Below are 24,506 nucleotides of genomic sequence, written 5' to 3' on the forward strand. Positions count from 1 at the left end.
TATAATCTGTGCTTTGCCATTTGGATAATACCTAACGACATGTGCCAGTGAGCACATGAAATGTAACCAGGATTAGAATGAATTTTAATTTTAATTTAAACAGCCACTTGTGTGTAGTGGCTACTTAAGTGACCAAGGTCTAGGTGAAGGATTTGACAATAGAGAATCGAGCCAAGTGATAGACGAATCCAGAGCGATGGGGGTAGCCACACACTAATAGCCATCCTACTCAGACTGACTGGCTGAATCCAACAGAGTAAGGGGCTCACTATAGTTTATGTATCCTGGAGAGACTTCCACTGAAATATACCATCCAAGGCCCTAAAGTAAGGGGCAGTGACAAGCAAGAGCCACCTGGGAGAAAATATAGGCTGGTGAGAAATCACAGCTCTAAATTAGGTGGGCAATGGGAGGTTAACTTTTAGCTCTGGAACTCCCTTTTCCAATGGAAACTTCCTAAGACAATAGAAACTTGGAGCTATTTTAGTTCAAGGCAGAGGTGGAGGCCCAGTGGCTATGCTCCCTAGCCCTAGAAATGACAAGAGTAAATTCGTCATTCCTTGAACCTTACCCCACACTCCAGCACATCTTGAGGACAATAATGAGGCTTGATGTTAATTGTTTGAAACAAATTTATTCTCAGAATAATGCACAAAAAGCACAAGTTGAGGCTACCATGGGAGGCTTCCGTCCTCCCTTCCTCTGCCGCCACCTCCCCCTCCTCTCTGAATGCCAGGGAGAACACAGTTGAAGGAAGAAACATGCAATCACAAACAATGAGCAACTCTGAAGACAAAAGGTTTGGTCCAAAAGAACTCAACATGATTAATCCAATTATGTGAAGAGCTTCACCGAGTAGGATTAAGATACTGTAGATGTAGTGTTTCCACAGGGTGGCTCTTCAGTGCACCAGGGGGGCCTGCTTGAGGGAGATGAGGACAGAGCGCATGCGGGAGACATCTTTGGCCTGCTTGCTGGACTTGGGGTTAAAGTCACACAGCCGGGCCACCCGTTCCCACTCAGTGCCTGGGGATGACTCGTCAATGTCATTTACAAAGGCTTCTTCTGCTGCCCTGGAAGCAACAACAAAATATGTTGGTTTAATGTAGAACCCCCTGTGAGCTACCTGGTGGCTGCCTTGTTATAGAAGCAACTGCATCTTCATGCCTGACTGAATGGCATTCTGGTTTCCTAAAGAATCACAGCCCTTGGCCCAGGTCAGATTTGAGAGCAGACACGTGGCCAGCTCTCCCAGGCACAGGGTGCCTGGACTGCTGTGTAAAATGTTGGAATACAGGTGTTTGGTTCAGGGCTCTCTGTGTGTGTCTGTCTGCTGACACAGAGCATTAAAAAAGTAAGTCCCTTGAAAAGGGGGGGGGGTCCTTAGCTATACAATGTCTTTATTAACAAAAGCAAAGCAGCAGGCTAGTCAAGAACTTTGAACAGTAGTGTATGGTGGGCTGTACTAAGTTTCAAGTAAAATCAGAGAGTTCTAAAAAGCCCACAGCTTCTGGATTTATTCCTAAGGCTGGAGAGAAACAGGGCAGTTCAAAAGGAATTCAGAACAAGCTCTCATGCTAGCAGGCACTAGAGACTAAAGCCATTCTGGAAAGGGGTTGTTAGGACATTCTCCAGTTCAGCCATTTTCCCTCCAGCCAAGTGCCTTAGGCCCCCGAGGGCACACTGTGGCAGGGGTGGGCACCCAATGGCTGGAGAGCCAATTAACGTTAGGTGCTTTTTGGTAGGATGCTGCTCCAACATTCTTTCAGTCAAGGTCAGCCCACCCCCACTTGGGAACCAGCTGGTGGGAGCTTCAGCCCGAAAGGACAGTGGTGAGAGGAGGAAGACACACTATACCCATCTACTCCAACAAGCATCACGGGCAAAGCAAAAGCAATGGAGATGATTGATCTGTGGGGACAGAGGGTTGCACTCTCACAGGGATGGCCGTGGCGAACACTGCTGAAGCCAGCGCCACTACAACACTGCGACTGCATGGCACACACAGTTAGGGGCAGTGAGGAAGAGTTACTTAACTGTTCTAGGCTGTAGCAAGGATGGTTTATGTTTGTGCTTAAGGTGAAGAGAAGAAAAGAAACAAGGAGAGAAACTTTAGGTCAGATATAGAAAATGAGAATGAGCTCAATGCAGATGGTCAGTAAGCTAGACATGCCCTTGCCACTCTGTTTATGCTTGGGAACGTGCAGCTGGCTTTGCTGGGCCACCCTGCTGCCCAGCAAACCCAGACTCAACCTTTCTAGTCTCCATTTCTACTCCAGAGAGAATGTGCAAAAGTCAAATCCAACACCACCTGTACGTCCAGCATTTCACAAGTCTCACTGCAGATACATCTGGGAGCCTGGGAAACCCAGTTCTGTCTTCTAACAGGATGAACATCCCAAGGTCACAGGCCCCAGAGGCTCTTCAGACCCCTTAGAGTAGACTGTTGTCCTTTCTTTCTCCACTCCACCCATTTCTTTACTCAAAATCTATCCCTGATGTTTAAGGAGGAAACAGACCAGTTTCCAAGTCTTCAGCAATATTATATTGCTCTGATAACAGGAAACCCTAAAAAAAGAAAAAAAAAAATCCAGAGAGGACGCAATTTTCTTCGGGGATGGGGAGGAGCCAAAGTGGCCCCTATCAGACAGCTGTGGCTATCTTGACCTCAAAGCTGGGTCCTCTGTGCAAGGGTGAGGGGACAGGGCATCAGAAGCTGGCCACTGAATGATTTCTGACATGTAAGACATTACATTGGAGACAACCCCCTCTGGCCAAGGGGGAGGCAATGAACCCCACATTCTTCAAAGGAACCTTGTGTAGAAAATGCCCCCATTAGCTCCTAACCAGGATGCCCACCTCTTCCAGGCGAGGACACTTTCCCTTCCCACCTGAGGTGGGGAGGTAGCAGTGACAGCCACAGTCAGAGGTCAGAGCCCTCCGGTCCCAAAGCCTTCCCAGACAAGATCACGAATGACCCACATTTTGAAAGGGTATCTTCCTTCCCCCTAAAACCCCAAATACGAAAAATGGCAATCAGAGTTGTAGGAAGTCATGATTCTGCAAGACAATCTGGATCACACCCCCAACTTATCAACTCTTAGGCAGCCCCCACAGTGCCAATTTGAAATCATTTAAAAAGCAAAGCAACTTGTGGCATAAAAGGTGCATTAACTCTAAATGAAAAGTAGAAAGAATGAAAAGAACAGGAATTAGTTTTGCAACATACACATAACCAATCACGTCAGCGAAGGGTTGTTTGTAGAAAGCTTCATCTGCCACCCTAGACAGCAAGAGGTCCAAAAGGCAGGCAAGCAGGCAGGAAAAAAGAGAGAACATTGAGAAGCAGAAACATCTCAAATCCACAACAGAGGCAAAACCGGTGCTCTGGGAAAGCTGTTCCCTACGCTATCCTAACCCAGTGAGGCCTCCAGCGCTGCAGACCCCAGCAGGCACGTCTCCTTCCCCACGGGGACTTCCCTCGTGCTTCATCCCAGCCACAAGGAGCATTTCCTAAGCACCTACTTAGAGGCTAAGCCCTTTTATAACACAGTGTTGGTTCAATTCTCAGCCCCAGCAACCTTCAACACTGTGTGTTCTCACCACACTTTACAAATGAGGTAACGGAGGCCTCAATTTGAAGTAGCTGCTCAATAGTAACCGGCAGCGGACAGAACTCCTAATCAAAGGTGCGTGGCTCTTCTTACTGTAATTGTGTAGTAACACTTCCCAGCTGGTGTGTGCTCAGGAAGCCGGGTCACCTTCCTGCCAGCCTCAGTAACTTATGGCATAAATGCTGCCAGACAGCAGACACACTAACGCTAGGTCCCAAAGCCAGTTTTATCTTGGGTTATCCAACTACTGCTTCCCCACACTGGCTGGAATCAATTTTCGGTATCCTATGAACCCATATGGTCATTTTGAAATTTCCACTTTAGAGAAAAGAGCCAAGTGGTCTGGTGGAAAGAACCTACAGACAAGGGCTCAGGCTCTGGTTCACTGTGTCCCTGAAAGGACTGTCTGCTCAGCCCGTGCTAGACTTGACTGCGCTGACAAGATGCAGCCCAGAAGCCAGCACGTCACCCTTCCTGCACTCTCTCTCACATCGGAACAGATCAGAAAGGCGGGACTCTGGGACACAAGGAAAGGGGGACGTGCTGAGGGGCGCTCACACTGCAGGGGCAGGCTGGCTTGGACTGTTGCCTCAGCTGTCCTCCTTGTCCACTGTGGGGGGGGGGGCAGGGAACCTCCCTCAAGGAGTCTTACACCCTGTCCTTCGCCAGGTCTGTTTGGGGCACAGGAGTGGGACATTTTTTAAGACAATCATGTCTGGTTATTAACATAAGCTCACATATTTACTTGAGAGGAAATACTAGTAATTTATTTTTAAACTCACACATACCCTTCCTTCTTTACCATTTGGTTTATACACAGGAGGTGCTCTGTGGAACTTTAAAGAAAGCAAAAAAAAAAAAAAAAAAAAAAAAAAAACAAACAAAAAACAGCCTGATTGCAACTCAAAGTGAGTCAGCAGGAAAACAGAGTTGTTGGTGGGCAAAATAGTAGGAGGGAAACGAAAGGCAGGCAGGCTTGTAAAACCCATGATCCTCTTAGTTTACATAAAAGACTAAACCTAATCAATTTCAACTTGTGCTTGCTTCTGCTGGAAGAAAAGAAAGGATTAATGATCCCGGCAAGGCATTTCTAAGACAACAAAAGCTTGAATGGCAGGCTTTTGCTCCTGCTCCTTTGCAGCTAGCCCCAAGACTCAAGAGTTCCTCTGTGACAGTATTGCGGGTCATGGTTACAGACCCAGGACAAATGGAAAATCTCATACAAGACACATACACAGCCCCTTGACCTGTGTGTCCCTCAGCCACCAGGCAGAGGAGCTGGCCTGAGCAGCAGTCCTCGGGCCGGACGGGAGAGGCCCCAGGGGAGCCCGGGAGAGGGGAGGAGGAACACCTTCCGCTGACATGGGCACGGAGAAAACGGCTGCTTCGCTGAGCACCATGGATCCCCCACAATTTTACAAGCCTTTAATGAGGTCAGCACCAAAGCTGCCTGTAAAAGAGAGAATGTTTCCATTACGGCTTGGGAAGGGACACAGTCTGGGGCTATTTTTGAGGAATAAACACCTCTGGCTCCAACAAAGAGAATTCTTTTCCATGAGTTGTCAATAATTTATGGCTCTTATGCAGTGACATTTAGGCCCCAACCTGGGATAAAAGGAGGGAGATGCAGTCTGAGGCCCGACACAAACTAGAGCTGTGATGACAAGGTCTGTTGACCGTATTCTGACCACAGCTAAGCACAGCGCCTGGAACAGATGTGCTCCGAGGCTTCGGCTGAGGGCATCTGAAAGGCACGAGGCCTGATGACACACTCATGAAAATAGGCCCTTGCTACCCCTGAGTCTCATCTTTCAGACTTCTCCGACTCTCTGCCTTGTCTTTGTGGTCCCCCTTAAACATCCAGCTGTTGCAAGAGTCACCCAGACAAAATGACATTACTTGAATTGAGCATCCTCATTTCATTTTCTCAAAATATTTACTATTTACCTGTAGACAGCAAACAAGAAAGATGAGTCATATAAATGGGACTTGACTCCTTTAGTCCCATGGGACTCTAATGTTCAAGTCAAACATAAATGGGGAGGGGGAACCATCAGCAATGTCAAAATCTTTAGGGGAGGATGGATGCCATTGGAAGAAGTCCCCCAAAGTGGTTCTATAATGGCTTGCACCCTAACCTACTGAAGAATAATTGGCATAAAGTGTAAAAACTATGCCTGTTCCAGAACCCTGGTAACAGTGGCTAATGTGCCACTAGCTTTACACAATCAGGATCAGCCCTGTGCTGCAAGGTTTCTACAAGGCAAGTGATCTGGTTTCTAAACAGCTCTACATTCTCAATGAGTGGTAAGTTTAACTCATCCCCTCTATGGAACTTGAGGTTCATCTTTGAGAATTTCCAAACTAACATTCTACAATTCTACAGAGAAAAGTACACCAAGCCCTAAATCAATGCCTTGAGGGACTGAACCTTTAAGACTCGGCTCCTAAAAACAGATATAATTATTGTTTTCAAGGACAACTGATTCTGTGTAGACAAAAGGGGCTTGCCCTGGTCGGAGAGCCCAGTTGATTAGAGCATTGTCCTGAAGCTCAGAGGTTGCCGGTTCTATCCCCTGACGGCACATATAGGAACAGATCGATGTTTCTGTCTGTCTGTCTCCCATCGTCTCTCCCTAAAATCATTAAAATAAACATTTAAGAAAAACTGGTTTGAAATATCTTCTGCAATGGGAATCCTGTTCCCAACATAACCATATTTTAAATCTGAGATATTGAATGACATTTGCTTAAGCCTCAAGGACCCCAAACAGGCAGGGTCAGCCCAGTTTCACCAAGTACTTCAGGGCAAACTCATAGGCTGGGCACTTGCAACTGATGACAAGCTCAGCAGAAGCCTCAGACCTGGAGATGTCCCCACATACTAATCCCAGAACTTCAAAGGGAACCCAGTAAACATGCGTACAGAGTGCATCCCTCACAGGAAGGTGGCCAGGACAGAGGCTCAAAATCGGCCTGTGAGGGGCAGCTGATAGAATGAAGGGTGGCCAACAGGAGACAGCTGAAGGCTGCTATACAAACAATCCCTCTGTTCTGCCACAGCTGCCCCACAACAGCACAGGTTGGCTGGCAAAGCAATCAGTGTCCTCTTTTCTGACAGACTGCTAAGATTTCCATCTAATAGAGCTGACAGAGATATAGGCACTTAAACCCACTTCTACCTGTGAGGACAAGAACCTAAAGCTCTTTACTCTGAAAATTAAAACTACCCAATACCCATCTGGCCTATCTTTACACTGGAGTGAGTGAAGTCAATCCGCAGGGAAAGCAAGCCCATCGGCTCACGCCCAGGGAAGCAGTGTCGCCGCCTCCTCTGGGCTACTTCCAAGTATATGCGGCATTTAGGACCACAGCTGCTGGTCAGTGGTGACATGAGAATGTCTTCTCCTGCTACTTAGCTTCAGTAAGTGAGTAAACTCTGAAAAGAGCATTCTTAAAAACTCAAGATTTTCTTAGACATAGCTAAGTACCCAGAGAACCCTTAATTCTGAAGTTGCTGTGTTGAACAACCATCTTTGGCGACCTAATTACAAAGCACATTTCCCTGCCAATCGACCCCTCTGTAGAACAGCTTTTAAAGGACAGGGCTGTATTTAGGGGATGCAACATGATCAAGTCCATAATCAGCTCCAGTGGACTTAGATTCTGGCCTTTCATTTCCAAGTTACATTTTTACACATGGACTTGACCCATGAAATAACTTTTCCTTTTGCTGTATCATTCCTTTTGGTGGCACATATGAACCGAACTCTCAGTTGAAGAGTTCAACTCACTACAACTGGGATAGCTATTAGAGGGGCTAAATAAGCTCACAGGACCCAAGAGACTTGCAACCCTTATGCTTTAAGCATTTTATTGAAACCTGCAAAGACATTTCACACTAGAGAGTCAGCAGCTGAGGACCTATCCTGGCTGTTGGAAATGGATTTGATTCAGTCTTGGAAAACAAGCCATGCTAAAAGCACCACAACTGACCTGTTATTTGCTTTTGTTTTCTGTAGCTGCTCGTCCTGCCTCGCATACCACTCTTCCAGCTCCTTTATTGCTTTTTCTTTCCACTCTGCTTCTTGCTTCCGAGAATTGGCATCTTTGAAGGGAAGGCAAAAACAATACAAATGACACAAAACACAAATTCAAGTTCATTTCATTAGTCTATTTTGGTCTTATTAAACTTACGCTGTGTGTAGGTGTGTGTGCATGTGTGTACTGGGAGGAAAAATAATTGGGAGGGAAGATAAAGTCTTATTTTTCCTGTTTGTACATCCAGTTTTTCATCTCAATGATTCTATCCAAGGTGTTCCACCACATATTATCCCAGCCCACTGACACTTTAGTGATCACTACTTGGTGGTTTTTGTTTTGGGTTTTGGCAGGGAGGGTGGAAATACTGACTTCTAATAGAAAAAAGCCTTTGGGGGCACCAACTGGGGAAAAAGCAATTATGAATGATTCTTTAATCATGCTCCCAGTATTAGTTGATAATAGATCATCTTGTAACAAAATCTTCTCACAACCTTATTCTACATCTTGGGTTGACAATTAATGGTTCTGTAAAACACAAGATAACCCTCATAACTACACATAGTAGAAGCACTTTTTTTTTTTAACAGAGAGAGAGAGTCAGAGAGAGGGATAGATAGGGACAGACAGATAGGAATGGAGAGAGATGAGAAGCATCAATCATTAGTTTTTCGTTGCAACACCTTAGTTGTTCATTGATTGATTTCTCATATGTGCCTTGACCAGGGGGCTACAGCAGACCGAGTAACCCCTTGCTCGAGCCAGCGACCTTGGGTCCAAGCTGGTGAGCTTTGCTCAAACCAGATGAGCCCATGCTCAAGCTGGCGACCTCAGGGTCTTGAACCTGGATCCTCCGTATCCCAGTCCGACGCTCTTATCCACTGAGCCACCGCCTGGTCAGGCAGTAGAAGCACTACTACGAGAAGATTCAGGAACCAGGGAACAATAGAAGGTTGATGTTAGAGCCGAGGACCACAAAATATCTATTCCTGCTTAGACTGCAGTGAATTTGTGGCAGAACCGAAGAGAAACGCCAGTGGAGACAACTGCAAGGCGTTGAACATCATTACTAACAGTAATCCACAAAAATTCCAGAAATTAGAAAATGTACACCTAGCAGGTAGTTTCTTGGGTTTATATATGAGTTTTCCTAAGACATTTAGCTAGCTAAAATAGAGACTCTGGCCCTGGCCAGTTGGCTCAATGGTAGATCCTGGTTGGGGTGCATGCAAGAGTCTATCTTTCTACCCTCCTCTTACTTAAAAAAAAAAAGAAAAATTTTATCTAGGCCAGCGGTTCTCAACCTGTGGGTCGCAACCCCGGCAGGGGTCGAATGACCAAAACATGGGTCGCCTAAAGCCATCGGAAATACATATTTTATTTTAAAATGTATTGTATAATAAATATGTATTTTCCGATGGCTTTAGGCGACCCCTGTGTTTTGGTCGTTCGACCCCCGCCGGGGTTGCGACCCACAGGTTGAGAACCGCTGATCTAGGCCCTGGCCAGTTGGCTCATTGGATAGAGCATCAGCCTGGTATATATAGATGTACTAGTTTCAATTCCTGGTCAGGGCACACAAAAGAAGTGACCATCTGTTTCTCTCTCCCTCCCCTTCTCTTTTCCTTCCCCTCCTGCAGCCAGTGGCTTGGTTGGGCCAAGCTTCAGCCCCGGTGCTAAGGATAGCTTGGTTGATTACAACATCCGCCCTAGAGAGGGGTTGCCAGGTGGACCCTGGTTGGGACACATGTAAAAGTCTATCTCCTCTCTTCTCTCAAAAATAAAATAAAATAAAATATAAATAAAAATTGTGACCACCCATACAAATTGTAGTTATTGTATAAAACAGTCCCTTTACTTTGTCTTACTTTTATAGATGAAGTGACGCTGACAATGAGAACTTAGAATTCTTTTTTTATTTTATTTTATTTTTTTACAGGGACAGAGAGAGAGTCAGAGAGAGGGACAGACAGGAACGGAGAGAGAGATGAGAAGCATCAATCATCAGTTTTTTGTTGCGACACCTTAGTTGTTCATTGATCGCTTTCTCATGTGCCTTGACCACGGGCCTTCAGCAGACCAAGTAATCCCCTGCTCGAACCAGCGACCTTGGGTCCAAGCTAGTGAGCTTTTTTTTTTCCTCAAGCCAGATGAGCCCGCGCTCAAGCCGGCGACCTCAGGGTCTCAAACCTGGATCCTTCCACATCCCAGTCTGACACTCCATCCACTGCGCCACCGCCTGGTCAGGCAGAACTTAGAATTCTTAAATGCTTAGCTCAGTGAGACAAAGATCCAAGCCATAATACAATCTCTTGAAATCCGGGGGGAGGAAGGGGAGGGGAGGATAAAGAGTCCCCACAGAGAGCAGGGCACACTGACAGCTGTCTCCTCTAGCCATCCTCATTACTATTCACAGGAAAGCAAATTATTTAAGAACAGCCAGTGGCTAAGCGGCAAACCGTTGACACTGGTTCTCTATTCTTAGCATCTTGTGCCTTCTCATAGTTCTTGCAAGGAAAAAACGTGAAACTGAAGAAACACCTAATTCATGGACCAATTTAATTCAATTTAAACAGAATGTAAGGCAAAATGTTTGACTTCCCTCAGGAAGACTTCTTGAGTTAAGAAAAGAATACTTCACAGAATAGTCCCTAAATATCCAATTTGATCATTGAAAAAGAAAATGCAGTTTCCCCAGACAGCAAAGTGAACTCTCTCCATGAACAAGACAACTTTGCTAAAGTTTAGGAAAAGAGAAAGAGAAAGTTGGGTTTGTAACATGCAAAACACTCAGGTAGTACCAATACTAGCTAAGTCTTGCCTCTAAGCCTAAGAAGAGATACACAAAGGATAAGTAAGGACAGAGGCTGCTATGTCACAAAGACCTATTTTCATCTTTCTAAAGCTGCACTACCCAGTACAGTACCTACTAGTCACATGTGGCTATTTAAATTTATTAAAATTAAATAAAATTTAAAACTCAGTGTCTCACTCGTTCAAGCCACATTTCAAGTGCTTAATAGTTACATGTGGCTAGTGGCTACCACAGGAGACAGCACGGATACAGCATATTTCCATCACTAAGAACTAATTACTGCATAGTTCTGTAAAGGTTCAAACGTAAGTGTGTCCTGTGCTCTGAAAGCCACGTAAATTGGGCTGGAGAGACCACAGGTTTTACACTAATTGGCTGTGTTATCTGGGTCACGTCCTTTCCTATTTCTTAAGTGTCAGTTATTTACTACATCTGAAAAACAGGAGTCATGTTTTGACTAGTTCAGTGGTCCCCATGAAGGAATACAAATGACACTGTGGTTACATAGAACATTTTATTTCTAGATTTAAAATAAAACATTTAGGTATGAAGTATGTGATGTCAATATCTTAAAATAGACCAAAGAAAATTATGTGATTGTATATTCACAACACAAATATCTTCTCTCAACTATTCTGTTTGAAATTTTAACAGAAAGTTGAAAATAAGAAGCCCTGTGGGTAACATTCCTGCGCTCTGCCACACCTCTCTACCCCGCGTGCACAGACACCAAGTCTCCCTGATCGTGCCCGATGTGGGCACCCCATGTACACACCTCTTCACCGAAGGCCAGACTGGCTGGCACTGGTCTTGGGCTTGGCCTGCCCAGCAAGACGGTGCACACTAAACTCCACGTGGCAAAGGGGGGTATGGACTCTGAAGCAGGGCAGACTGAAGCTAAAATGCTGACTCTCCCACCTCTTAGCTGTGTGATTCACAAACTGATTCTACTTATGCTTTTTACTTTCCTCACCCATCAAAATGTAAAAACTTACCTTCCAGGAATATTAGGGTAAGCAAACCAAATTGTATGTTTTTCCCAACATAGCTCACACTGTCCTAAGCACTACCTTAAATTCAGCCTTCAAATGATAAGTGGCCTGTGAAGTCTCTCACATGGATATAACACCTTCAGGTTTACAAAGCCTTTTCATTAAATACCCTCTCAGAATCCCTTTGGGGTTGGCAACACTGATCACACTGATCTATGCCTTTCAAATGAAGAAACACTCGCAAAGACTGCACAAGCAAGTGCCCACAGCTGGTAGGAGTTAAGGCTGGGCTCTGAATGGGTCTTTCATCCAAGGCCCCCCCCCCCCCCCCCTGCTCCTTTCCATAGCACCACCTGGCTCTTCTTCCGGGAACAGGACGAGGACGCACTTGGTGGTTCCCTGGGCTGCCCTAATCCTTACACAATGGCCTGTCGTTAGCATCTCCACATGAGTAGCCCTGTGACCTTCAGGTTGAAAAAGATTATCTTCCCAAACACTAGACAATGATATTATGGCTAATTCAAGTGAAAAAGGAATAAAAGGAGAATCAAGGTCAACTATTCCACTGAAAACAAACACCCAAAGACTGAAAAGGATTCCTTACCAAGGGCTTCCAAGCGTTCCGTTTGCTCTTCTCTCCATTTACGGATACTTTCAGGCTCTGATTGCAATCGATCCACTTGTGAAATAGCCGCATAACTGTCTGTTGGACCATTACTCTCCTTAACACAAACACAATTGTACTCTATCAGTACTAAAAACACCTTCCCGGAATGCACTTCATTCAAGTTAGAACTCCTGGTTATGTACAGCACCAATTGTAAAATGTTAAAGGATTACCTTAAAAGCAGTAATACAACCTTACATGCTGACCGAGTGCTCAACATTACTGTACTTAATCCTTACAATCCATGAGGAGGCAGAGTAGTTGTTACCCTATCTGTTAATATATGGGACATGACTTGGAGATAGGAAAGTCAGGGAGGTGAATAATGGACTTACTGGAAAACAGTGTTATCAGTTTCAGTTTCCTCATTTGACAGAGATTATATGACATTTTCAAAGTAAAGTACACAGTAGAGCAAGGCCTAGAACTCAAGACCTAAATGCTATCACAGAATGGAGGAAATAGTCTCTGTTTCCCCGCTTCTCACTTAAGAAAAATACATCAGCAACAACAACAAAAAGAATGCAGGAAATAGGTCACTTAATACTACACATAATCAAAATACAGTGAACTTGAGAAGTCAAAAGAAAATGTACAGTTATGAGAGTCACAGTAAGGAAAAAAATTAAGACAGGCATTAGTGAATAGTGTGTATGTAGAAAGGTACTGTTCTTTATAGTGGGTTAGATTTAGGAGCTAATAAATTAAACACTCAAATAGAACTTAATCTTTAGAGAATTATTTTACCTCTTGACCCAGAGATTACCAATTTAACCTAACTAGACTATAAACAAAGGTGGAGAAAATAATGTCAAGTATAGTAACTAACTTATTAGCATTTTCTGTGTCAGGCACATAAAAAAGCTTTCTATCCCAAACACCTTGTAATGCAAGTTTTTATTCCCGTTTCATAGCTAGGAAATTAAACTGAGGCACAGAGAAATGACATGTGCCAATTCATAGCTAGTCAAGGGATTAAGTCAGGATCTGAATCCCATTCTGCCTCCCTCTCAAGGCCAAGCTCTAAAATCAGGGATTGAAAACTACAGTTCAGGCTTGCCATGTTTTATAATTAAATTTTACTAGAACACAGCTATGCCCATTTGTTTACATACCGTCCATGGTTGCTTCATATTGTGCTGACAGAGTAGTTGTACAGATCTTATTACTCACAAAGCTTAATATGTTTATTATCTGGCTCGTTACAAAAAAAGTCAGTTCACCTTCAGTTTATACCAATTAGACTAATCTCATCCTCCTTGCTAGATAATTGGTTGAGAGATGGGCAGAAATCCAGGCAGAAGCTAAGCACCAGATTATTCTCTCAGACTACAGTGATTACTCGGTCCAGAGAGAAATGCAGGACTCTTTCTGGGGTAGTTGGGAGGAGAGAAGAAACCTTCATTTTGTTTCTAGATCAGTGGTTTTCAACCACTGTACCAATATAGGTCTGCCAGAAATTTCATCAGGGTGGTTAACTCTTTCGTGGACCAGCACAAAATTTCTGGTTGACATGCACCAGTCTGAGAACCAGTGGTTGAAAGCCACTGTTCTAGATCATATGACATGCACATGTGAGGCCTGGAAGTGCTACAGCCATTTCATTACGACTTAGGACCTGAGTATAAAAGTGCACACTCAGGCCCTGGCCAGGCAGCTGTTACAGCGTCATCTTGAATTACCAAGGCTGTGGGTTCGATCCTTGGTCAGGGCACATATAAGAGTATCAATGAATGCATAAATATGTGGAACGACAAACTGATGTCTCTCTTTCTCCCCCTTCCTCTCTCAAATCAATTAAAAAAACTAAAAACAAAACAAGAGAAACCTGCATACTCAGCGGGCAGAATCCTAGAGGAACTGAGTCCGAGTTCTGGTCTGACTATCTCAGAACTGACCTATCTCAGAGCTCTTTCAATTATAAAACTAGTAAGCTCTCTATGTTTAAGCCAATGCAAGTTGGGCTGGTAACCAAAAGCTTAGTGACACAGAGGGAAAATAATGGTATTCATCACAAATATTAGCCCCCCTAACCCCAGTGAAATCTAGAAGGTTCAAATGCTGACCCCCCCACATACTGCCTTTGTTACTTTAGAACAGGGGTCCCCAAACTTTTTACACAGGGGGCCAGTTCACTGTCCCTCAGACTTTTGGAGGGCCGCCACATACAGTGCTCCTCTCACTGACCACCAATGAAAGAGGTGCTCCTTCCGGATGTGCGGCGGGGGCGGAGAAATGGCCTCAGGGGCCGCATGCAGCCCGCAGGCCGTAGTTTGGGGACGCCTGCTTTAGAATACTGATTTAACTCCTGTCTCAGTTTACTCATCTGTTAAACAGGAATAACAACAGTACACATCCCATATCCCTCAGGTTGTTGTGAGAATCAAAATTAGTAAAAACATTGCTTAAAACAGCATATCACAGATAGTGTTTAAATTCATCATCATCATCATTATGAAGGGCCACTTCTTAAGAATGAAGTTGATAACACTAGGGCCAGGTCTACAACATTTTAAAAGAATGCTCTATCAGTGTTACTTCTCTTCAAATCCTACGCTGGCAGGTAACATACCAGCTACTGCTAATACATCCAGGGAAGTCAAGGGAGTGGGGTCCTTTCTAGGTCAATCAATTCAAATCACAGGAAAGGAAGACTCTTGAGCACTATCATTCAACAGAATCAGAGTACTCTGTACCTGGTAGTATTCGCCATTCATCACTCCATCAACAGCATCTGCAAGACATAAGATTGCAGTTTGTCAATCAGGGCTGGCCAAATGCTAAGCCAAAGGTTTACAGAGTAAAATCTAGTATTGCACGCTATAGGTACTGTCAGTTACTCAACGCTACCCCAGTGCGAGGTATGTTCTGGATATAACAATGAACAGCTTTCTAATTAATGACACCAAGATATGCTTATATACAAAAGACCTTACCAAAATGTGGACAAATCTGTCCCAAGCTCCTAAAACCCAAAAACTTTTGAGATTCTGCTTTCTAGCTTAGATAACGCAGAACCATGGCAGAAGAGTCTCATAGAGCAACAGGGCTTCTCTATGAAAGTTCTGGAGAAGGCAAAGGAAAATGTGGCCTGGCCGGAATCATTCACAGGGAGCAGAGATGTGCTGCTTCGTGTTCAAATCAAGGCGCTTTCTTGAGGGTCAAGACTCTCCATCCTGTGGCTGGAGTAGGTTGGGTACCTAACAGTCTACAGCTGAGACTTCATGTTAAGTCCTATAGAGTACCTGGAATGTGTCAAAACAGTAAGACTTGAACATATCAAATTAAATCAGTCTTTTAAAGGAAGCAAGTTTAAAAAAATTCAAAGTGAGGTGTACAATCCAGTCTTATTGACACAATTACTCAAGACCAAATGAGAAATCAAAAACAAAAACAAAAAACCTAAGGAAAACCTACAGACTATCAATCCACATAGTATAAACAAAATGGTGGCCACAGGCTGAACATATTTTATTTAAAATACAAAGTACTAAGTTAGGAAATTCCGCAGAAATCAGTCTGCATTCCTGAACTGGCACACTGTTTGAAGTGAGGACAGCCTTTACATGTACAATGCATGCTCTGGTCAATGTGCCAGTCTCCACTAGCCCCATATTTTTTTAAACCCTTTGCTTCACTGATTTAGTAACTAATTTACTTACCTGCCTGTCCTGATAAGCATGTGTTCCTAACCCATCCATCACTAAGAGGCAGTCTGCACAGGGCTGCACACCATCATTCTGGTGTGGCTGGTCTGGCCTCAATATACACACCATAAAAATTCAGCTTCTACCTACATAATAAGTATTTTCGTATTGTTAGTTGACCCACATTTACAACCTATTATGTAGAACTTCCATTATTTTGTCCCATTTTCCTTAAACTAAACTGCAATGACATCTTATTGCATGGTGTAAGAGGGAAGATGAGATGAATCTGAAAGATTTAAGAACTCAAGTAGTAAAGGAATGTCAAGTGTTCCTTTGGCAGGATATACAGAAATAGCACAGCTTTCCTAGCAGCCTGGGGCAGGTGCTCTCAGCCTCCTTCTTCCCTTCTAACAGCTGAGGATTTCACAAGCCACTCCTCCCGTCTTGTTTCCTGCCTTATCAAAGGCATACCTTGTTTCACTGTGCTTCACTAATGCTACATTTTTTACAAAATGAAAGCAAGATCTTTCACTCTAAACAAAAGGTTACAACTCCCTTTATCATAATACTCTGGTGACTGCAATGGTCTGGAATGGAGCCTGTAATATCTCCCAGGGTTGCCCATAAACCCAACTAACCCGCCATTTTCCCAATAAATACTAACATTGTATCCATTCTTTTGGTTCAGTTGCTTCTCCCAATTACCCTCCCCATGACTATTGATAACTACCGATCATTTTCCCAAGCATGTCTTCCTGATACCAAAACATTGTTTTTTAAAAAAAGGAGAATGGAGAGCACTGGCCGGTGGCACAGTGGATAGAGTGCTGTCCCACAAGCGCTGAGGTCACTGGCCTGATCCTGAGGGCGCCAGCTGGAGCCCTGGTCAGGGCACATCACATATGAGAAGCAATCACTGGCACAACTAGGTGGAACAACAAGTTGATGCTTCTCCCTCTCTCTCCTCTCACTCTCTCAAAAACACAAAAACAAACAAAAAAAAAACCTTAAAAATATTTTTTAAAGGAAAGTGGAGACAGAAACGCCATATAATTTCATTGGTTTCTATCCTGTTAAGATATCTAATGTATATATAGAAAAATTTTCAACAAAATTGGACTCCTACAACATAACCATTATTTTTAGTAAGCCATTCTTCTATATCATTAAATTCTCAACTTTTACTTGTTGCTTCCAATGTGCCAGGCACAGTGTTAACACACTTTATATACATTCAGTATTTTTTTTACTTCTCCAAGTGAGAGAAGAGACAGACTCCTACATGTATTCTGACCAAGATCCGCCCAGCAACCCTCATCTGGGGTCACGTTTGCAACCGAGCTATTTTTAGCCTCTGAAGTAGAGGCTCCACCGAGCTAGACTCAGTGCCCACGGCCAAGGCACTCGAAGCAGCCACTGCTTTGGGGGTGTGGGGGTCAGGAGGGAGGAAGAGTGGTAAGGAGGGAGGGAGGGAGAGAGAAAGAAGAAGAAAGAGAGGGAGGGAGGCAGGGAGGGGAGGGAAAAGGGAGAGGGGTAGAGAGAAGCAGATGGTAGCTTCTCCTGTGTGCCCTGACTGGGAATCGAACCCAGGACATCCACACGCTGGGCCAAAGCTTACCACTGAGAAGAGACCAATGCCCAGTTTTTTGTTTTTAATTTTTACGCAAGTTTATCTGAGGTCAAAATGATGACAATTGCTGGGAAGCAAGATCTCAAATGTTCTGAAACCACACACATTGTTTTTTTTGTTGTTGTTTTTTTACAGAGACAGAGAGTCAGAGAGATACACAGGGACAGACAGACAGGAACGAAGAGATGAGAAGCATCAATCATTAGTTTTTTGTTGTGCATTGCGACACCATTGATTGCTTTCTCATATGTGCCTTGACCGTGGGCCTTCAGCAGACCGAGTAACCCCTTGCTTGAGCCAGCGACCCTGGGTCCAAGCTGGTGAGCTTTTACTCAAACCAGATGAGCCCGCGCTCAAGCTGGCGACCTCGGGGTCTCAAACCTGAGTCCTTGGCATCCCAGTCCGATGCTCTATCCACTGCGCCACCGCCTGGTCAGGCCACACATTAAGTTTTAATACAGCAAACCATATGTATCAACACTTCATAAATGGCCTTAGAATATGCATAGGGTTAGAGGGCTCCTTGAGATAAATAAGGCATTCTTTTTTCTATTATTATTTATTCATTTTAGAGAGGGGAGAGGGAAAGAGGGGGAGAGAGGGGGAGGGAGGGAGAGAGAGAGGGGGGGGGAGAGAGAGAGAGAGAGAGAGAGAGAAGTATCAACTCCCTTATGTGTCTTGACCAGGCAAGTCCAGAGCTTTGAACTGGCGACCTCAGTGTTCCAGGCCAACACTTTTATCTACTGTGCCACCACAGGCCAGGACGAATAAGGTATTCTTGAAGGAGCAGATAACTGATGGTAATATTCTCTCTTAAGTTTATTATAATTTATGTTTAAGATAATGTAAAAAAATATTAAATGTGTATACTATGAAATAACCAGCCTTTAAAAAGTGGTACAATACCTGAGCAAACCAGGAAGTCAGAACAAAGATCACCTGATAATTTGACACATGAACACATATTGTGAGATCTAAGCATTTACCAATCCACCTCAACTTTGATCTGTTTCAATTGCTGGTTATAAATCTGGATTATTTCAACATATTTCTCACATTTTTCTTAATTTAATTTCCCCAACTGTTTTATTCCTATGCTTTATGATAGTACAAAAATAAGTTTCTTATATTTTTTGTCACTGGCTTTTTATACTTCAAGGTGTTTGTGTCACCTACTCATGTAATTTTTAAAAGTACTCTATAAAGTTTTGGAAATACAAATTCACTAAAAGAACTAATCAGCCTGACCTGTAGTGGTGCAGTAGATCAAGAGTCAACCTGGAATGCTGAGGTTGCCGTTTGAGACCCCGGGCTTGCCCAGTCAAGGCATATGCAAGAAGCAACTATGAGTTGATGCTTCCCACTTCTCTGCTCCCCCCTTCTCTCTCTCTCTCCTCTAAAAAACTAATCAGTGTATTCGGGGGGGGGGCATATTCAATTGCACCTCAGTAACAAATTCTTTGATATAAAATTGCTGGGTCACAGGATATATATCCTGCTAACTTTTTTTTTTAATATTTAAGATTTTATTTATTCATTTTAGAGGAGAGAGAGAGAAAGAAGGTTGGAGGAGCAGGAAGCATTAACTCCCATATGTGCCTTGACCTGCAAGCCCAGGGTTTAGACCAGGAGTCCCCAAACTTTTTACACAGGGGGCCAGTTCACTGTCCCTCAGGCTGTTGGAGGGCCGCCACATACAGTGCTCCTCTCACTGACCACCAATGAAAGAGGTGCCCCTTCTGGAAGTGCGGCAGGGGTCTGGATAAATGGCCTCAAAGGGCCGCATGTGGCCCGCGGGCCATAGTTTGGGGACGCCTGGTTTAGACAATTAATCTCAGCATTCGGGTTGATGCTTTATCTAATGTGCCACCACAGGTCAGGCAGGATATACATTTTATTTATTTATTTATTTTTATTCATTTTTAGCGAAGAGAGAGAGAAGGAGAGAGAGAAAGGGGAGGAGCTGGAAGCATCAACTCCCATATGTGCCTTGACCAGGCAAGCCCAGGGTTTCGAACCGGCAACCTCAGCATTTCCAGGTCAACGCTTTATCCACTGAGCCACCACAGGTCAGGCTAGGATATACATTTTAAAGACTTCCAAACACCAACCACTTGCCAGCCACGTGCCCCATTTCTCAGACCTTTGTTGATAGTAAAAACTGAGTTTTATTATATATTTGTGTGTGTGTGTGTGTGTGTGTGTGTGTGGCAGAGGCAGAGAGAGTCAGAGAAAGGGACAGACAGGGGATAGGGACAGACAGGAAGGGAGATGAGAAACATCAATTCTTCGTTGCGGCTCCTTAGTTGTTCATTGATTGATTTCTCATATGTGCAAGGGGGGGGGGGGGGAGGCTACAGCAGACTGAGTGACTTCTTGCTCGAGCCAGCGACCTTGGGTCCAAGCTGGTGAGCTTTGCTCAAACCAGATGAGCCCGTGCTCAAGCTGGCGGCGACCTTCAGGTCTCGAACCTGGGTCCTCCACATCCCAGTCCCATGCTCTATCCACTGCGCCACCTCCTGGTCAGGCTGAGTTTTATCATGTTTTAAAATTTTTTGCTAACTTGATAGCATGGAAAAAATATTTAAGGTGGCTTTTTGCTGTGCCAATCTTATTTCCTGTGAGGTCATTAAAAATCTGACATTTGATTTTCTTCTTTATTGAACTGTCCCAATTTTGCATTTTTCTTTTTTTTGCTCTTTTTATCTCTAAGTATTCTCTCTGTATTAATTTGTCCTCTCATACTACAAATATTTTTCCCATTTGCTTTTATATGGCTTATGATATTTAACACCTAGAACTACTTAACTTGTATGTAGACACTATCAATTTTCCCTTTATAACTTCTGTATCTGCCTTTACACTGAAGGCCTTTCCTAGTCTTGAGATAGTCACTTTTCTCCTAGTACTCTGAAAAAAATAAAAAAGCCTATTTTTAATCCAATTGGAATTTATTTTTGTGTAAGACAGAAAAGGGATCATTTTAAATCCTACAGCCTACAAGCCGGACCAACATTCTGGTTAATATATTACAGCTAACATACCAACTGTTCAGTTAATATATTCCAGTCCAGGGCCATTCCCAATAGGAAAGACTTTGATCACTACGCTATCACAAAACTAGAAGCAGTTCTCATCACAGACTTCCTAAGTCATGTGTTGCCTGTCCTTTAGGTCTAAAGATTCATTCAGACCCCCTGGCAAATGCTCTGAACTCTTACAGTTAACATTCCACTGTACTGACATTCAGTTGGCCCAAGTCAAAGGATCATCTGTTGCTACAGAAACAAGCAGAAAGGACATCTAGGGCGCCTTCATTCACTAGAACTAAGCTAAGCAACCTGATGCTCCAGAAGGAAACTGTCTAGGGGCAGTGGGAGTCAACCTGGTCCCTTCCGCCCACTAGTGGGAGTTCCAGCTTTCATGGTGGGCGGTAGCGGAGCAACCAAAGTATAAATAAAAAGATAAATTTAACTATAGTAAGTTATTTTATAAAGATTTATTCTGCCAAACTTAGCGAAAATCCGACATAAAGTACTTGGTAAGTAATTATTATATGCTTTAACTTGCTGTAATTCTGCTTTATAAATTTTATAAAGTAACGTTACTTCCCTACTTTATAAATCACCATTACTTGGGCAGTTAGAAAATTTTACTACTAACAGAGATATAAAAGTGGGCAGTAGGTATAAAAAGGTTGAAAAGGTTGACTACCCCTGCTCTAGGGCATCCAGACAGAAACAAGAGTCAGAATATGTTTTCAGATATGAAAGACTCTCTGTCCCAAACCCACCTTCAACATCCCGTTTCCTAACCTCTGAAGTCAGGCAGGCCTGGGTCTGAATTCCAGTAAAGCCATGTAATAGCTTGCCACCTCAGGATCACTGCTTAAATTCCATTATGATCAGTTCTCATCTGAAACAGGATGACATGGCCACTTAGCCTGCACTTCCTCACTGCGTGGATCTAATAGTATGGAGAAGCTGGCGTACAGTAAATGGCCAGTATTACTAAATACCATGCATGAGATTTCCTCGAACTTCACTGCTACCAAGAAAAGTACTCTTCTCTTCCAGCTTTCCTTTAAGTCATGTACCTCTCTTCCTCTTTCTCTCAAGAAAGAACTTGAGGCCCTGGCCAGTTGGCTCAGTGGTAGAGCGTCAGCCTGGCGTGCAGAAGTCCCGGGTTCAATTCCCAGCCAGGGCACACAGGAGAGGCGCCCATCTGCTTCTCCACCCCTCCCCCTCTCCTTCCTCTTTGTCTCTCTCTTCCCCTCCTGCAGCCGAGGCTCCATTGGAGCAAAGATGGCCCGGGCGCTGGGGATGGCTCTTTGGCCTCTGCCCCAGGCGCTGGAGTGGCTCTGGTAGTAACAGATCGAAGGCCCAGAGGGGCAGAGCTTCGCCCCTGGTGGGAATGCCAGGTGGATCCCGGTCGGGGGCATGCGGGAGTCTGTCTGACTGTCTCTCCCCGTTTCCAGCTTCAGAAAAATACAAAAAAAAAAAAAAAAAGGAAGAACTTGACAAAACATACTGAATAGTGCCTCACTGTCATACTCCCTCAGTAGCTCCTTAATCCCCTTATTTCCTCCCTCCTCAGCCCTCAGGACTGAAGACTTTCAACAGCTCTAGAATTAGGCTTTTTCCTGACCACTTGACCTTCCTCAATATCCCCTGGGCTATTTCACCCAGCTAGTTACCTCCCACCTCCAAACTCAGGTAGCCTTCCACCTCCCTAAGAACTGAAGGAACAGTCCAGGTCTCAGGCCTACTCCCTCTGGGTTCTTCCTGCCTCCATCCTCCATGGGCCTTTCCCCCAATAATACAGTATGTAAGCACATTCATTACATGTGCTTTCTAATGTAATCCCAGCAACCTTATGTGGTGTACATTGCTCCTTTCAGAGAGGAAAAAACTGAGGCAAGGCAGTGGCGCCTATACAAGTTGCCTAAAAAGCTACACTCCCACAGGCAGTCTAGGACAGTACAGAATCTTCAGAGAGAGGAGGAGGGGGAGGAAAAGGAAGGAAGGAAGGAAAGAAAGAAAGAAAGAGGAAGGAAGAAAAAAAGTATCCGGCTAGTTCTCCATTCCCCCAAGAAAGTGCTGACCACTGTCCTATGACCAACCTCAATTACACCGTGTCAGAGATTGGGCTTTAAATCACTAAATGCTTATTCACTAAGAAAGCCCTTCCTAGGAACTAAGTCAGCAACCATCCCTTCCTTCCCTTTGCTGAAAGCTTAATGTACAAAATGCCCATGTGTCCAACTCTATTCTCTCCCTTTTACCTCTCCATACCACCATCACCAAGATCTGCTTTTATGCAGGGCTTCTGGACCTGACATTTTGGCCTCTTTTTCTGGGTATCTACTATGTGCAGACACCCTGGTAGGCACTGCAGATACAAAAGTGAACAAGAGGTTAACGCTGTCCTTCAATCAGGACAGTTTTCTAACTATGGGTCTCTCAGTGCTGTCCTGCCCAGGGAAGCCACAGCAAACTATAGTTTATAATATATAAACTATATAGCAGTTTATAGTATAAACTGTTACAAACTAGTTAGTCTCCCCACTTCCATTCCCCTAAAAGGGCTCTGCTTGGCTGGCATAGTAATTTGAGACTTCTGAATTAGAAGGCTTTTATTTATTTATTTTTTTGCATGCTTTTATGAAAAGCACTATTCTAGTGCACCACAGCCTCAGTCTCCAACACTCATTATCTCACACCCAGCATACTTCTCTCATTTATGTTAACTACCCTAGACCCTTAAAGTAACTCCCATCTGCCCCACCAGTGCCCTATTCTCCTTTAATTAGAATTTTTAAAAAGTAAATGAAAAGACACATCTCATTTCTTCTAGCTATTTTCTACTTCCCTATAATATCGAAAGGATCCCTACTACCCGTCCTTTCCTCCCATCATGACAATCCTCTGCACCACACACAGATAAGGCATTAAAGGAGGTCAAACTGGCATTATACCGCGGGTTTTTTGTTTTGCTTGAGCTTGATTGGGAAAAGGCCACAGTACATTTTCTACTCGCCTCTTGGAAGACTGGGCCAGGCTAACCTTAGGTTCTGCTTGGGAAACACTGACTACCAAAGCTCTTTGTAGAGGAAGTACATACAGGTCCTGGAGTACTGGCTGTAATCCGCTCGGAAAATGATAAAACTCTTATCTCTGTTTGGCCGAAGCTGCCTTCACAGCCAAACCATCTTTCTTGAGTTCCCTAGTCACTACTCCTTTCCTCCCATAACCCAACATTCCGTACACCTTGAAGTGCTTATATGCATCATTGCCACTTTTGTTTGTATGTCTCAAAAACGATACTATTTTTCTTTCTGCCCTCCTTTCCGAATAACTGGTCCTGTGCTGGCCTCAGACTTGCCAAACTGCGCCAATGCGGCTGTTTCAGAGGCCAGCTCCATGGCATAGCCAGCGCTCAAAAAAAAGTTCCGGGACTGACCGGGCTTGTTCGGGCTCCTCAGCATGACTGTCACCTTATTTGCTTTGCTTTTTCGCCCCGCCCGCACTCAGGAGAGCTCAGATACACTCATAGAACGAACAGGCGTCTCGAGCCTAGGTTGCTGCATGACTGAGCCGGGGTCTCGTTTCCTCTGCGCGCTCCTCCTCCACCCCCTGGTTCAGCAAAGAAGAGATACACAGCTCTCAGCCCCGCTCTGGGCCGAGTCCCAGGGAACTCCTCCCGCCCCAAACGCGCCCTCACTCTCACCCGGACCCCCTGGCGGCTCGCCGTGCGCCTGGGGCCCAGGGGCGCCGCCGTCCAGGATGGCGAAGGCCTCGTCGTTCTCGATGCCCGCAATCTCGCTCTCCTGCTGCGCTAAGAAGGCCGCGGCCGGATCTTCTTCGCCCGCGCCAGCCACCCCGTTTCCCAGCGCGGGGCCGCCGGGAGCGCCGGCAGGGGCGCCGAAAGGATCAAGTTCAGCCATGAGGGCAGCTCAACAGCACGGACACAGACAATGAGAGATAATCCAACAGCCCCACCGTCACCAGGCCCGGCAGCAGCCGCAGTAGTAGCGACTAGGCTCAGAAGACAAGCAGTACGAGTAAGAAGGAGAAGGCGGAAACCCTGCCCCAATA

At 44.6% G+C, this 24,506-nt stretch overlaps 1 protein-coding gene across 4 annotated transcripts; it reads right to left on the reverse strand.

Moving 5' to 3' along the window:
* Nucleotides 1–614: 614 nt before the first annotated feature.
* CLTA (clathrin light chain A) lies at nucleotides 615–24,506 on the reverse strand. Of its 4 annotated transcripts, XM_066256772.1 has the most exons (7): nucleotides 24,139–24,506; nucleotides 14,826–14,863; nucleotides 12,067–12,184; nucleotides 7,611–7,722; nucleotides 3,230–3,283; nucleotides 2,038–2,073; nucleotides 615–1,073 (listed from the first exon to the last, which is right to left on the reverse strand). In XM_066256772.1, the coding sequence occupies exons 1-7, from the start codon at nucleotides 24,353–24,355 to the stop codon at nucleotides 902–904; spliced, it is 747 nt and encodes a 248-aa protein (XP_066112869.1). In that variant the 5' UTR covers nucleotides 24,356–24,506; the 3' UTR covers nucleotides 615–901. The 4 variants fall into 4 exon arrangements, with proteins under 4 accessions (XP_066112869.1, XP_066112870.1, XP_066112871.1 ...); XM_066256773.1 differs by lacking the exon at nucleotides 2,038–2,073; XM_066256774.1 differs by lacking the exon at nucleotides 3,230–3,283 and having other exon boundaries at nucleotides 24,139–24,505.

Source organism: Saccopteryx bilineata, chromosome 2 (assembly GCF_036850765.1).
Source record: "Saccopteryx bilineata isolate mSacBil1 chromosome 2, mSacBil1_pri_phased_curated, whole genome shotgun sequence".
Classification (NCBI taxonomy): Eukaryota; Metazoa; Chordata; class Mammalia; order Chiroptera; family Emballonuridae; genus Saccopteryx; species Saccopteryx bilineata.